Below are 12,237 nucleotides of genomic sequence, written 5' to 3'. Positions count from 1 at the left end.
CTGCTGTAACATCCAGATCAGAACTTGGTGTAAACAACATGAAAGGATGGATCCATACTGCCTTGCATCACCGGTTCAAGCTTTTGGTTGTGGTGTAATGGTGTAAGAGGACACTTTGGGACATTATGGGCCCCTTAGTGCCAACTGAGCGTTGTGTAAATGTCACACCTTACACAAGTATTGTTGATGACCATGGCCATCCCTTTATGAGCCCGTCAGTATGGACCTCTGTGTGAGGAATGTTTTCAGCACTTTGTTGAATCTATACCACAGTGGACCTTATGAAGTGTCCAGTGAGTGTTATTTGTAGTTACAGGTTATCTTTATTGCAGCATGGTGTTGATTTTCACCACCTACAATAAAACAAAAAAACAACAGCAAAAAGAGCAAAAATGGGAGTACCAGATTAACAACATGGTCGGTTGAATTTATTTTGTAATAACAGACTGGTTTGACATCAGCCTACAGTTTTATTTGCCTCCTGTTTCCTTTTTGGTTTGTTTATTGATGGCAGATGTGAGTCCTTGTGGCTATTCCATGTATAAGCTAATGCAGTGGCGTTTCAATGTCCATTATGCAGAACTGTTCTTTTAGCACAGTTTGGTATGGTTATGGTTATAGCATCTCTCTTCACCTGTCTGCACTTCTACTTTGATTCTAACTTACTAAATATAGGCAATATTTTTTATCCCAGTAACATCCTTGACATCCTTCTTTCAGCCCTTTATAATCACGAGTGAAAATCTGCTATTATGTATAAAAGAATTAGTTGGCTATGCTCATTAGTGCTCATATCAGTGTGCAGATGTTTTGAAGTGTAATCAAAAGATCAGCAGCCATCAGCACCAAATAGCTGGGGATGTTGTTGTGCGTGCAGTTTACTCATCATATTTTTAAAAGGGTCTGTGAATCTGCTGCCATGTGAATAACATGGGATGTCTCCATTTAAAAACAAAACAAAACATTGTGGAAATGTTCTAGACACTAAAAAGAAAGCAGGTCTTGGGGTTTTTTTTAGTGTTTTTTCACCTCTAACTATAACAACAGTAATGATAATGGTAGTAATAATAATATTCATCTCTACTATTATTCATCATCATCTTTGCTGCAAATCATTAAGGTTCGCGATTCAGGAGCTGATTGGTTCGATGAGCCTGAAACTAGGCAGGAGATTTTAAGAAAAGCACAGCGGCATCAGTAGCAGCTTCTCCCTCGGGGTCTTTCTGCCATTATTTCACCCAAAACAAAACCCTCATTTCAACTAAATCAAAAAGAAATATTCAAACCACCCATGGGGAACACGAACACAACATGTAGCCTTTGCTCGGGTTTGCCATGCCTGCTTGCTTCATCGTTTACCTGCTAATGTTCACTGAGAAAATCAGCTGTATTTATGACCAGTTTTCTTATAATCAGTGAGAGCAGCTGACATGGTTTTTGTCCTTTGTAGATATCTTGTCTTCCTGCAACTCAAGAGAGACCTCTATCACGGTCGGCTCCTGTGCAAAACCTCGGATGCGGCTATGCTGGCTGCCTACATCCTTCAAGGTAATGAAAAGTGACAAATGGAAATTACTTGTACCACTCTCTGCTTCTCACTGTGTTCTCAACCTCTGTTTTACTGTGCCTCATAGAGCACCGTCCTGATAAACACCACCAGCCAAGCAAAATAGATTTTCTGAGGATTTTTTCACAAGAACGAAAAATACTCCTCAGAGAGTTCCCTAACGTGATGCAATGAACTTTTCGCTCTATGTGATTTAGCAAACTACTCAGAAACAATGAAAGCTTGTTCTGTACCGTATGATAATTACGTCAGTTGCGAGGTAATGAACAAGAAAATCGCACTCTGTTATAAAGTCTTTGAAGCTGTTATCTGGCATCTTGTCATCTTTGAACCACACACACAGTCTCAGCTGGCTTCACAGGGAGGCAGGTCCTCCTGAGGAGGATGGCCTGATGAATTAAACATAGGCTGCCTGGTCAGCTCCTCTTTGCAGAGAGGAATCAACGTCAGGGTCATCTAAGGGAGAACAAAACGGCAAGAACCACAAACAAATCTGGCCATGTTTAGCCCGACTCCCCTGGCATTTAAATCTAACGTCTATCTGATATGAATGTCTGTGGACATGTTTAAAATGTAAATCTTTTTTATTTTGTTATTCCCCCTCCAGCTGAGATCGGTGATTACGACCCTGGGAAGCATCCTGAAGGTTATAGCTCCAAGTTCCAGTTCTTTCCTAAACATTCTGAGAAGTTGGAGCGAAGGATTGCGGACATACACAAGACGGAGCTGATGTAAGAGCCAAAATATATGACCTGCAATCGCTCAGCCAAAAGAAACACTAGACTTGCTTTGACATTTATGTAATTGACTGGCTTGATGAGGTATCAATGGTTTGCGCTGGGCTGGATAGACAGATTATCATCTGTTATTTGAGCAGATAGCGGAGAAAAGCACTTAGACTGTAGCTTGCCCTTTATTTGAACAATTATTAGCGACGGGTCCTAGCCACAGCATTAACCTGATAAGTAGCAGTGAAAGTGATCTGATGGAGCGGGTTCATGAAGAGGCACAGGAAAAAACACTTTGGAGACAGCTGCTGAGCTGATTAAGCATTTCATTCATTCATCTGCATCATTTTTAAAAATGAATGAATGAGCCACCGTGTTATCTTGCATTATTTTGAGGTTGTTTAATAGTTAAAGGTGTCTGGAACAAATAGGGGGCAAGTAAAACAAAAATTAAAAAATAAAAATCAGTTTAAAGAAATAATCTGAGTCACAGTAGAGATAGAATTGCAAAAGCCTACTTTAGATGCTGTGGGAGGACAAACCATATGAGACACTGCTGCCCACTAGTGGTGTGTCTTTTACTTAATACCATGTAAGCACAGAGCTGCCCTGAATACTTAGGTTAATGTGACAGCCAGAAAGAAGCTGACATCAATAATAAGTGTTTCTTTTTGTTTTTTGTCATCCTATAGTTTATTTGCTTCAATTGATCTTGTGTTCATATTTGATCTGTTTGGGCGCTTATTCATCTTTACCTCTTTTAGTCTCACTAAACGAGTAGATCTCATTATTGGAAATGTATTTGTTCGTTCCTCTCTTCCAAGCCTTTTCACATTTAGACATCTCGATATTTAGTTTTTAATGTTTGTGGTGGACTGACACAGAAAATCTCTCTTAGTGGACAGAAACCTGAAATATCAGAGCGAAATTTCCTACAGAAAGCTCAGATGCTGGAGACGTATGGTGTTGATCCACATCCATGCAAGGTTGGGTGGCATTTTTTTAAAATTACTATTTTGCTCTCTTTAGACATGTTGTAAATGCTTTTCTATCCATTTTGAATGGTTAAATATTCCTTTGGGATCCTCTTCGGTTTTATGTCATTAAGTTTTATTTTGAAATTGTTTTGTGTGCTTCAGGATGTATCTGGGAACCCTGCTTTTCTCGCCTTCACGCCGTTCGGTTTTGTGGTGCTTCAGGGAAACAAGAGAGTTCATTTTCTCAAATGGTGAGCCAAATGTGAAACATTTTCTCATGTGAGCCAATCGCAGCGCACTCCTCGAGTACTCAACTCACAGCAGATCTGTGAGAAGACAAGCATTTTTACTGCGGGCCTTTAGTTAATCTTATTTGACATACATGCTTTTTATGCAGAGTAATCTACATGAAACAGCGCGTGCACAGCAGCTGGATGTACAGTCACAGTCAACAGAGCGACTCCATCTGCCTCTACCTGTGACACGTGCCGGGGGCTCGCATGAACACAGATGGCTAATTACAGCAGCTAAACTGCAAACTAGATCAAGAAAAGATACTAGGAGCTTGTACTTGCAGCTGATTTGAGCTTAATTTAATTCAGGAAAATGCTTCATTGGTTAAATGAAAGTCTACACAGCATGGTGCATTTCTGTTAAACTTTTACCTGCATGCTTTTAAGTCAAGAGGTTACCGTCATGATTATGCAGCCAGACTTATTATGTAATATGTTTGCAGCATTTAGGCTAATGGCTTTGTTTGCTTGCCATCAGCAGCACTCAGATTTCCCTTGCTCTCCATTCCCTGTCTGCAGGGAATATTAACACTTTTTTATTTTGGCATCCAAAACATATCTGTGACTGTTTATGCGAACTATAATGAATATTTAAAGAGGCTGTGGCTTTGTGTGCATTGTCTTTCGGACAGGAACGAGGTGACCAAACTCAAGTTTGAAGGCAAGACTTTTCACATATATGCAAATCAGAAGGAGGTGAGAGCATGAATTGTTGGAAAAAGCATGTTTTGATGACAGTGTGTCTGTAGAAAGTTTCCATCAGAATTTGTTATATTGTCCTGCACGCCCACTTATTTTCAACGTGCAGGACAAAAAGATCATCTTGACATACTTTGCACCCACACCGGAGGCATGCAAGCACCTTTGGAAGTGTGGAGTGGAGAATCAAGCTTTCTATAAGTAAGTCATTTAATTGTTCTTTTCAACCTTTCATCATGATGTAGTTGTTCTGACAGGCAGGGTAGGATTATGGTACCTCAGTATCCTCAGAGCACCTCCCTTCCTGGTTGTTTTTCAGCGAGAAAATGAGGTGTGAGCTGCTGCTGACCTGTAGTGAACGACTGTGCACTGGCACGAGACCACAAGCACTTTCGTGCTCCTTCTGAGATATGGATCCCCTGACTTAGCCATGAGTAACTGTGCGAGTCTCCTCTGTTCTCTGCAGCCCATGAATCATGGTTAACAGAAAAAAAAAACCCAAAAGCTCAGTGTGTGAGCTCAGAGGCTCCCAGCGTGACCCTTTCAATGACTCCCTGAAGTGGCAGACTGTTAATCTCTTATCAGCTTTCCATTTATTAAAATCTTACTGTTCTTGGAAGTCTGTGGGAGCAAAAGAGGACACACGATAGAAGCAAAAATATCCCTAGAAAGCAACATGAAATATTAAATATTCATGTCTCACTTAGTATGACAATATAAACATTGAGTCCTGTATGGAGCCGTGTTGAGGATGCACTGCCCAAAGTGCAAAGAGATGAGATGCATAATTTAATAAAAAGAATATTTGATCCTAGTTTCTCATTTGTTCTGAGATTCAGAAAACAAAAGATCACAGGCATTCGGGGTTTAACTGTGTGTTCGTATTAGGGTCATATTCTCCCTAGAATATATGGGATATTGTCATTGCTTTCCTTCTTGCTGTCTTTGATTGAATGCTTTACTTTTACTTTTTTGTTTTGTTTTTCTCTTCTTTTCCTTTTTCCATCAGGCTTGAGAAGTCAAGTCAGGTTCGCACTGTGTCCAGCAGCAACCTATTCTTCAAGGGCAGCCGTTTCCGCTACAGGTAGAGTACACGACAAGGCAATATGACTGATGACAGGGAGGGGAGGACACTGCAGAAAACCCCCAGCTGGAGTGGAGAGAAGTGTTCCCAGAAGACTTGGCCCTCCTGGCCTTCTGTGCTTTAAAGTCAGGGTACCTTTGCCTGGAGGAAAGGACTGACACCTACCAAGACAGAGGACACAGAGGGGGAAATGAAGGGGACTGATGTCATGACACGCTTTTTTCTTTGGATCTGTTTTAAATCTATATTACGACATAAAAATTACGGAATATTTAGATACTTGCCAGCCACTTTATTAGGTACACTGTGCTAGTAGCGGGTTTGATTCCCTTTTGCTTCTGTTTTAAATCTTCATGGCAGATTCAATAAGGTGCTGGAAACATTGGAAATAAGGTTTAAATGATACTTAATAAGTACCACGGGGCTTAAAATGAATATCCCCCACAACATTACACCACTGTCGCCGTTGGTACGCAGCAGGATGAATCAATATTTTCATGTTGTCTACACCAAATTTTGAATCTACCTGCTAAATGTCTCATGAGACATTGAGACTGATCAGACCAGGCAATGTTTTTCCAGTCGTCTGTTCTGAGCCTGCCCAAACTGTAGCCTCGGTTTCCTGTTATTAGCTGACAGGAGTGGCCTGTGTGGTTTTTCTGCTGCTGTACCCATCTGCTTCAACATTGTGATGTGCATTCAGAGATGCTCTTTTTTTTATACTTTGCTTGTAACGAGTGGTTATCTGAGCTACTGTTGCCTTGCTATTGGCTCGAAGCAGTCTGGCCACTGTCCTCTGACATCAACGGGACTTTTTTTCACTGGAGAACTGATGCTCACTGGGTATTTTCTCTCTTTTAATCCATTCTCTGTAAACCCTAGAGATGGTTGCGTGGGAAAATCCCAGTAGATCAGCCCGTCTAGCACCGACAGCATTCAAAGTCACTTAAATCCCCTTTCTTTCCCATTCCTATGCTCAGTCTTGACCATGCCTACATGCAGTGAATTTAGATATTTGCGTTTGAACAGGTGAACAGGTGTACCTAATTAAGTGGCCAAAGAGTCTAGTTTATTACTCCTGTCTACATTAATCTAATTATAATTCTTGTATTTTTGTTTATACTGGTTTTCAGATATCGATTTTAAGATTTCTGACTCTTTAGTTTGTAATGAAAAATTACATTTAAAATTTGTCTCTTTTTGCAAACATTGTTCTGTTTAAATCTTCTTTTGAAAAGTTATTAGTAAAGCTCCTTACACCAGCGATAAGGAAGCATTTTGGCCATAGTAGAAAATCTTAAACTCTAAGAAAATAAACTTAAACCTGTCTGCATAAATACAGCTGAAGGAATGTGACAAAGCAGTCATAGAGAACTTCTGGGTCTGCAAAAGAAAGCCAATGAGGAAGTGCCTTTAAAATGGCATTTCAATTTTTTTCTCATGACCAGAAAGCATGACACTCCTCTAGTTGCAAAAAAAAACAACAAAAAGTATTGAGTTTACAGAAAAGCCTGCTTCTTAATTTATGACCTTTTTATAAAAATTTTCATAATGCATTTATTGTCTTAATCACCAGTTTTAAGTCTTGGTTAATACAACATCATGTTCATTTTGTAAATTATAATCCCATTTAGAAAACAAAGGAGTGTGTATGCTTAAAAGCATGGCTACTTTTAGATTGACCTCAGTTTCTCAGTGACAAGATGGCGAAAACACTCGAGTCAGTTAAATGTGGAGTTCACTTTTAAAGGGCAAACCATGATCATTGTTTTTATATTTTTTGCCAAGAAGTCTGTGTGTGCATTTGTCTTACTGGGTGTAATTCAGTTACAAACTGCTGAATTCACCAGGACAAAATCAATCATGATGCTCATCTACTATACTCATCCACTGCAGTTATAGCTTTCATAGCATTGGGTGAGACCGTGGTGGGTGAATGGTTTTGTGCGTGTGAGCGTGCGTGTATGTGGAACTCATCCTGAGCATCGTCTCTGTGCTTTATAACAGTGGGCGAGTGGCAAAAGAGGTGATGGAGCAGAGTGCCAAAATCAAACGCGAACCTCCAGAAATACACAGGTAGAGTTATGAACTCAGGAGAGGTCAGAATGTTTGATCACAATTTTCTTTAATTTCCTCCATTTTCTTAGGAACCAAGCTACTGTAGATGTCTTTATATCAGCAGCGCCTACTGGCCACAGTACCTTCACTCACAGCTCAGATGTTTACGCATTCCTGTCTGTGTTTGTCTCTGCAGGGCTGGCCTCGTGCCTAGCAGAAGTTGTCCATCCATCACCCACGGGCCGCGGCTCAGCAGCGTACCGCGCACGCGTCGGAGGGCTGTGCACATATCTATCATGGAGGGTAAGAACTGAGTTCCTCACTATTACCGTACCAAGTGCCAGGGGCTGTTCACTTGAATAACTGACACGCAAAATTTGAAATCGTCAATATGAAGATCTAATCTCGATCTTATGGGTGAGATCCTCCTCTTCTTGAGAAATTAAAAAAAAAATAAAAAATGCTTGTACACACAAGCACATGATGTAACTAGAGCTGTTTGGAGCAGTCCATGCTGGTGGGACGTGCTGCAGGTGTGTGCGTCCGTCAGCGTGCCTCACTTCAGTGCAGCATTTTGGAGATGTGTGTATGTTTGACCGCATGTTGTGCCAACACTGTGGCAACTAAAGTCACTTATTCAGCCCACCTGCAGGCCTGCTGGCCCTGAACAGGTGGCTTGAGTGTTTCTGTTATCTGAGATGGACAAAGCAGGTGTACACCCCTTTTGTGGGTTAGGGTTAGACCTGGTCTGCCTGCCTGGCTTTTAAGTACATACCACCACTCAGTGGACTCAGAGGTCAGAAGCAGGTGTACCGTCTTAGAGGGTCTTTTGCTGTGGGTTGAAGAAAGCTCCCCGCACCCCTCCTCACCCACCCACCAGTGTGTGTGCTGACTGGGTGACTTGCAGCGGTATTAATACGCCAGCTGAAAATAACCTGGGTCTTTTACTCCATTTATGTCACTGGGTTGGGTGGGGCCAAACCAGGCCAGGCCAATGCTAGTGATTGTAGTACTGGTGTAGGAACCCACTCTTTCACCTCCGCAACTAAAGCAGAACCCTTCGGCCTAACACAAACACACCCTGTGGCCTGGACTCTGGAAAGGGACCATAAGGACAGGATAAGCACGCGCACGCTGCAGCCATGGTGAAGTGTCTGATCCGCATCACCACACGGGTGAATGTCCACCTGCGTATGATCAATCATTGCTACCGGGATGTGAAAGTTCGCGTGCTGAGCCTGGGGCCTCGACTGCTGGGGAAGGCCCTGGGCGTCCTGCCCCTCTACCCTGCCCTGACTGGGCTGCAGGGGTCTGACAAGATTACCCCTCTTTCTGGCGCTTCGCTACCTTCCGTTCAGCCCAGCAATCCTCCAGGTAAACTCACCACAGAACCAGCCAGGAGTGTGCTTTACATGGACTGGCCGGTTCTCTATTCTAAATTAGTCTCTGCCTCCTGAGCGAGGTGAAAGTGATACAAGTCCTGTGGTCTTCTGCGCTTCCAGCTTATTGGACAGGCAAATTTAAGTCGCTGTTGTCATATTTCAAGAGTACAGCACGATAATGTGGTGTGTGTGGTTTCTGTAAAAGTTTTATTATGCTAGAGTGTTCAAAATTTAGAGCTCTAAATATGGCAGATACAAATGGCAAACACATTTTCTACTCACTGGCTCGCTGCTGTAAGCAGAACACAGGATAAGCTGAGGCAGATCTACTCTGAGTAAAGATAGCCGCTGACATTCACACAGCCTTTATGCTGCTTTCTTTTCACTTGACTTAAGTTTCATGTCCGCAGAGGCTTAGGTGCCGGGCATAATCTGCCCTACTTTCTTACAGTTTTTAAAAGGTCCTTTTCGTGTTGTGCTTCCTCATCAAAAGCTGATCTTTAATCCCTTCTCTTTATAGTAAAGGTGTAATGTTGCTGCTTTGACACTGTGGGGAATGTGATTACGTCAGCAAAGATCTCAGCAGCTCGTCTTCACTGACATCTATACTGTGCCTCTCTTGTACTGTACTATGACCAGTTCAGCTGCAGTACTGTATATCTGGCTCGTCTTTGAACCTCTGTTCAATAGTTGCTTGTAGCACTATGGGATGATAGTGTTTTTAGTCAAGTAGCAGCTCTGCTACTGCTAATAAAATGATTTCACAAAAAAAGAAAAATATCACTAGAATAACAGAAAAACTTACACAGATAAGAACCAAATTTCAAAATCAGAGTTGAACCTCAATGTGAGTAGAATTGAAATGAAATCAAAATAAGAATAGAAAAAACTCAACTGTGGGAAATGTGTAGCAGATTAGTGATTTTGACCCAGAAATGGTGGGTTGAAAGAAAATAGTAAACACACAGTAGGACTAGGAGTCGATCATTAGTAGAAAACCATAGTCGATCAGTATAACACGAAGTCAGTTAAACTTCGGGGATATCAGTCTGTCCAGTTAGGAAACAAAAACCATTTTAAATTCTGCTTTGGTGCAAATAAAAGAGACAGCAGGTGCAGTGGGGAGGCAACAACCAGGTGCCACTAAAGAAGGTCTGGACCTCATGCCACCCTCATAGAGTCTGATTCTGGTCTGGAAACATGCATGAGGAGCCTGCTTTGAGTTCATTTTGTATTGCTCTGCCAGTGGTCCTCCTGGGCCTTGTCACCGAAATGAGAAGATACCACTCCTGCTGTTGGGTTGATACCCTTCACTCTCCAACCCTCTTTGTGTAAGAGCCCGTGTGGGTTGTTTGCTTTGTTGTTGAAGGATATATACATTACATTTGGATTGGATTCAAAATGAGTATGTTAGTAATGTTGGTAATATTGGAATTTCAAAGAGCAAAACAAACAAACTTTATTAGTGCTCATTTGTGTTAATGCACACTGGGTGGAGAGGAGGATCCATATGATATGTTGGCCATGGTTATTTCTATAGTTTGTGTAGACAGACTTTGAAAACACATCTCCCCCTGGGACAATACAGACACTCTAAAATGATTCACATTAACTGCTTGACTGTGGAGAAAGCGTGATCAAATTTCAGCTCTCAAAGTGGAGCCTGTGTGTCTGCATGTCGTAACAGACCTCTGCTGGTCAAACAGAAACCTTTCAACAGTACCAGAACTACAGTAAAGGGTGTGTGTGAGTGCCTCATTAGATGGAAAGTATAACTGACCGCTTACTTTAATAGTAACAAGAGCAAGAAGAAGAACAACAACAAGAACAAGTGAAGAAAAAGTAATTAAAACATTTAAGAGGAGTTAAAAGTTAACATATTAGGTGTAGGAATACTCACAGCACAATGAGGTTAACGGTGAGGAATAAAGAAAATTATAATTCAAAAAACAGTTAAATTAAAACAAATGTGAGGAAGAAGTTAGATGTGAAAACTATGGATGATCTATTCCAGGGATAACATGTGGAGAAAGAAAAAACAGGAGAGGGCCGAGGACAGATCCCTGAGGAACTCCACAGGTCATTTTCATTAAGGATGACTGTGATTTGCCAATGTCAACACTAAAAGAGTTATCCTATAAATAAGAATAAAACCACCTTAAAACTGACTGTACCAGAGATGCCAACCTAATGTTGGAGACCATTCAGTAAAATGCAGTGAGTCACATTGTCAAATGTAGCACTCAGATCTAATAAAATACTTTGTATCAATAGGTAACTTCACATCTGAGCAGACAAGCATCACATGTGGAGTTCCCCAAGGTTCCATCTTGGGACCCCCTCTGTTTAACATTTACATGCTCCCACTGGCACAGATTATAAAGAACAACAAAATAAACTATCATAGCTATGCAGATGACACACAAATATATATCACAATGTCACCAGGAGACCGAGGCCCTGTACAGGCTCTTGGTAAATGCATTGAGGAAATTAATGACTGGTTGTGCCACAATTTTCTCCAACTAAACAAAAACAAAACTGAAGTAATAGTCTTTGGCGCCAAAGAAAAACGATTACAGGTCACCAGAGAACTTCAATCTATACATCTAAAAACCACAAACCAGGCGAGAAATTTGGGTGTAGTGATGGATGCAGACCTAAACTTAGAAAAACACATTAAGACAATAACAAAATCAGCTTACTATCACCTCAAGAATATTTCAAGGATAAAAGATCTGATGTCTCAACAGGACCTGGAAAAACTAGTCCATGCATTCATTTTTAGTAGGCTTGATTACTGTAACAGCATCTTTACAGGTCTACCTAAAAAATCAGTCAGACAACTACAGCTCATTCAGAACTCTGCTGCTCGTGTCCTCACTAAGACCAAAAAAGTGGACCACATCAGTCCAGCTCTGAGGTCTTTACACTGGCTGCCTGTCCGTCAGAGCATAGACTTTAAAGTTCTGATGCTGGCCTATAAAGCTCTGAATGGTTTAGGACCAAAATACATCAGTGACCTCCTGACCCAGTATGAACCTTCCAGATCCCTCAGGTCATCTGGATCCGGTCTTTTATCAGTTCCCAGAGTCAGAACCAGACACGGAGAAGCTGCATTCAGCTTTTATGCTCCTTATATCTGGAACAAACTCCCAGAAAGCCTCAGATCAGCTGAAACACTCAGTTTATTTAAATCCAGGCTGAAGACTCACCTGTTCTCAGCTGCATTTGAATAAAGCACCAAATCCACACTTTTAAGCTTAAATTTCAAAACTTACACTAACTACTGATCTTATCTATTTCTGATTTTATCTGTTTTGATTTTATATACTGTTTTGTTTGTTTGTTTGTTTGTTAAGTGGGTTTAGAGCTCTGGGTAGCTCCCCAACTGGGTCTAGACTGGGTCTAGAGAGTATTTTAAATTCAGGGAATTTAAAATAGAAAGT

General features: G+C 41.2%; 1 protein-coding gene across 3 annotated transcripts in view; it reads left to right on the top strand.

The window, feature by feature from the left end:
- Nucleotides 1-12,237, top strand: part of frmd5a (FERM domain containing 5a) — a 71,959-nt gene that overhangs the window by 53,902 nt on the left and 5,820 nt on the right. Inside the window, exons 5-13 of one of the 3 annotated variants that reach the window (XM_085461798.1) lie at nt 1,451-1,548; nt 2,175-2,298; nt 3,194-3,281; nt 3,435-3,523; nt 4,198-4,261; nt 4,383-4,465; nt 5,274-5,348; nt 7,356-7,424; nt 7,603-7,709. In XM_085461798.1, coding sequence (XP_085317924.1) covers nt 1,451-1,548; nt 2,175-2,298; nt 3,194-3,281; nt 3,435-3,523; nt 4,198-4,261; nt 4,383-4,465; nt 5,274-5,348; nt 7,356-7,424; nt 7,603-7,709 — 797 coding nt within the window. Of the gene's footprint in view, nt 1-1,450; nt 1,549-2,174; nt 2,299-3,193; nt 3,282-3,434; nt 3,524-4,197; nt 4,262-4,373; nt 4,466-5,273; nt 5,349-7,355; nt 7,425-7,602; nt 7,710-12,237 lie in introns of all 3 variants that reach the window. The other 2 variants (XM_085461797.1, XM_085461799.1) reach the window with 2 other exon arrangements.

The sequence above is a fragment of the Copadichromis virginalis genome, linkage group LG7, assembly GCF_057382275.1.
Source record: "Copadichromis virginalis isolate Kocher_CV1m ecotype Utaka linkage group LG7, C_Virginalis_male_GT1.1, whole genome shotgun sequence".
NCBI classification, from domain to species: Eukaryota; Metazoa; Chordata; class Actinopteri; order Cichliformes; family Cichlidae; genus Copadichromis; species Copadichromis virginalis.
Note: the sequence above shows the minus strand (reverse complement) of the source record. Positions and strands in the feature narration are given on the sequence as shown.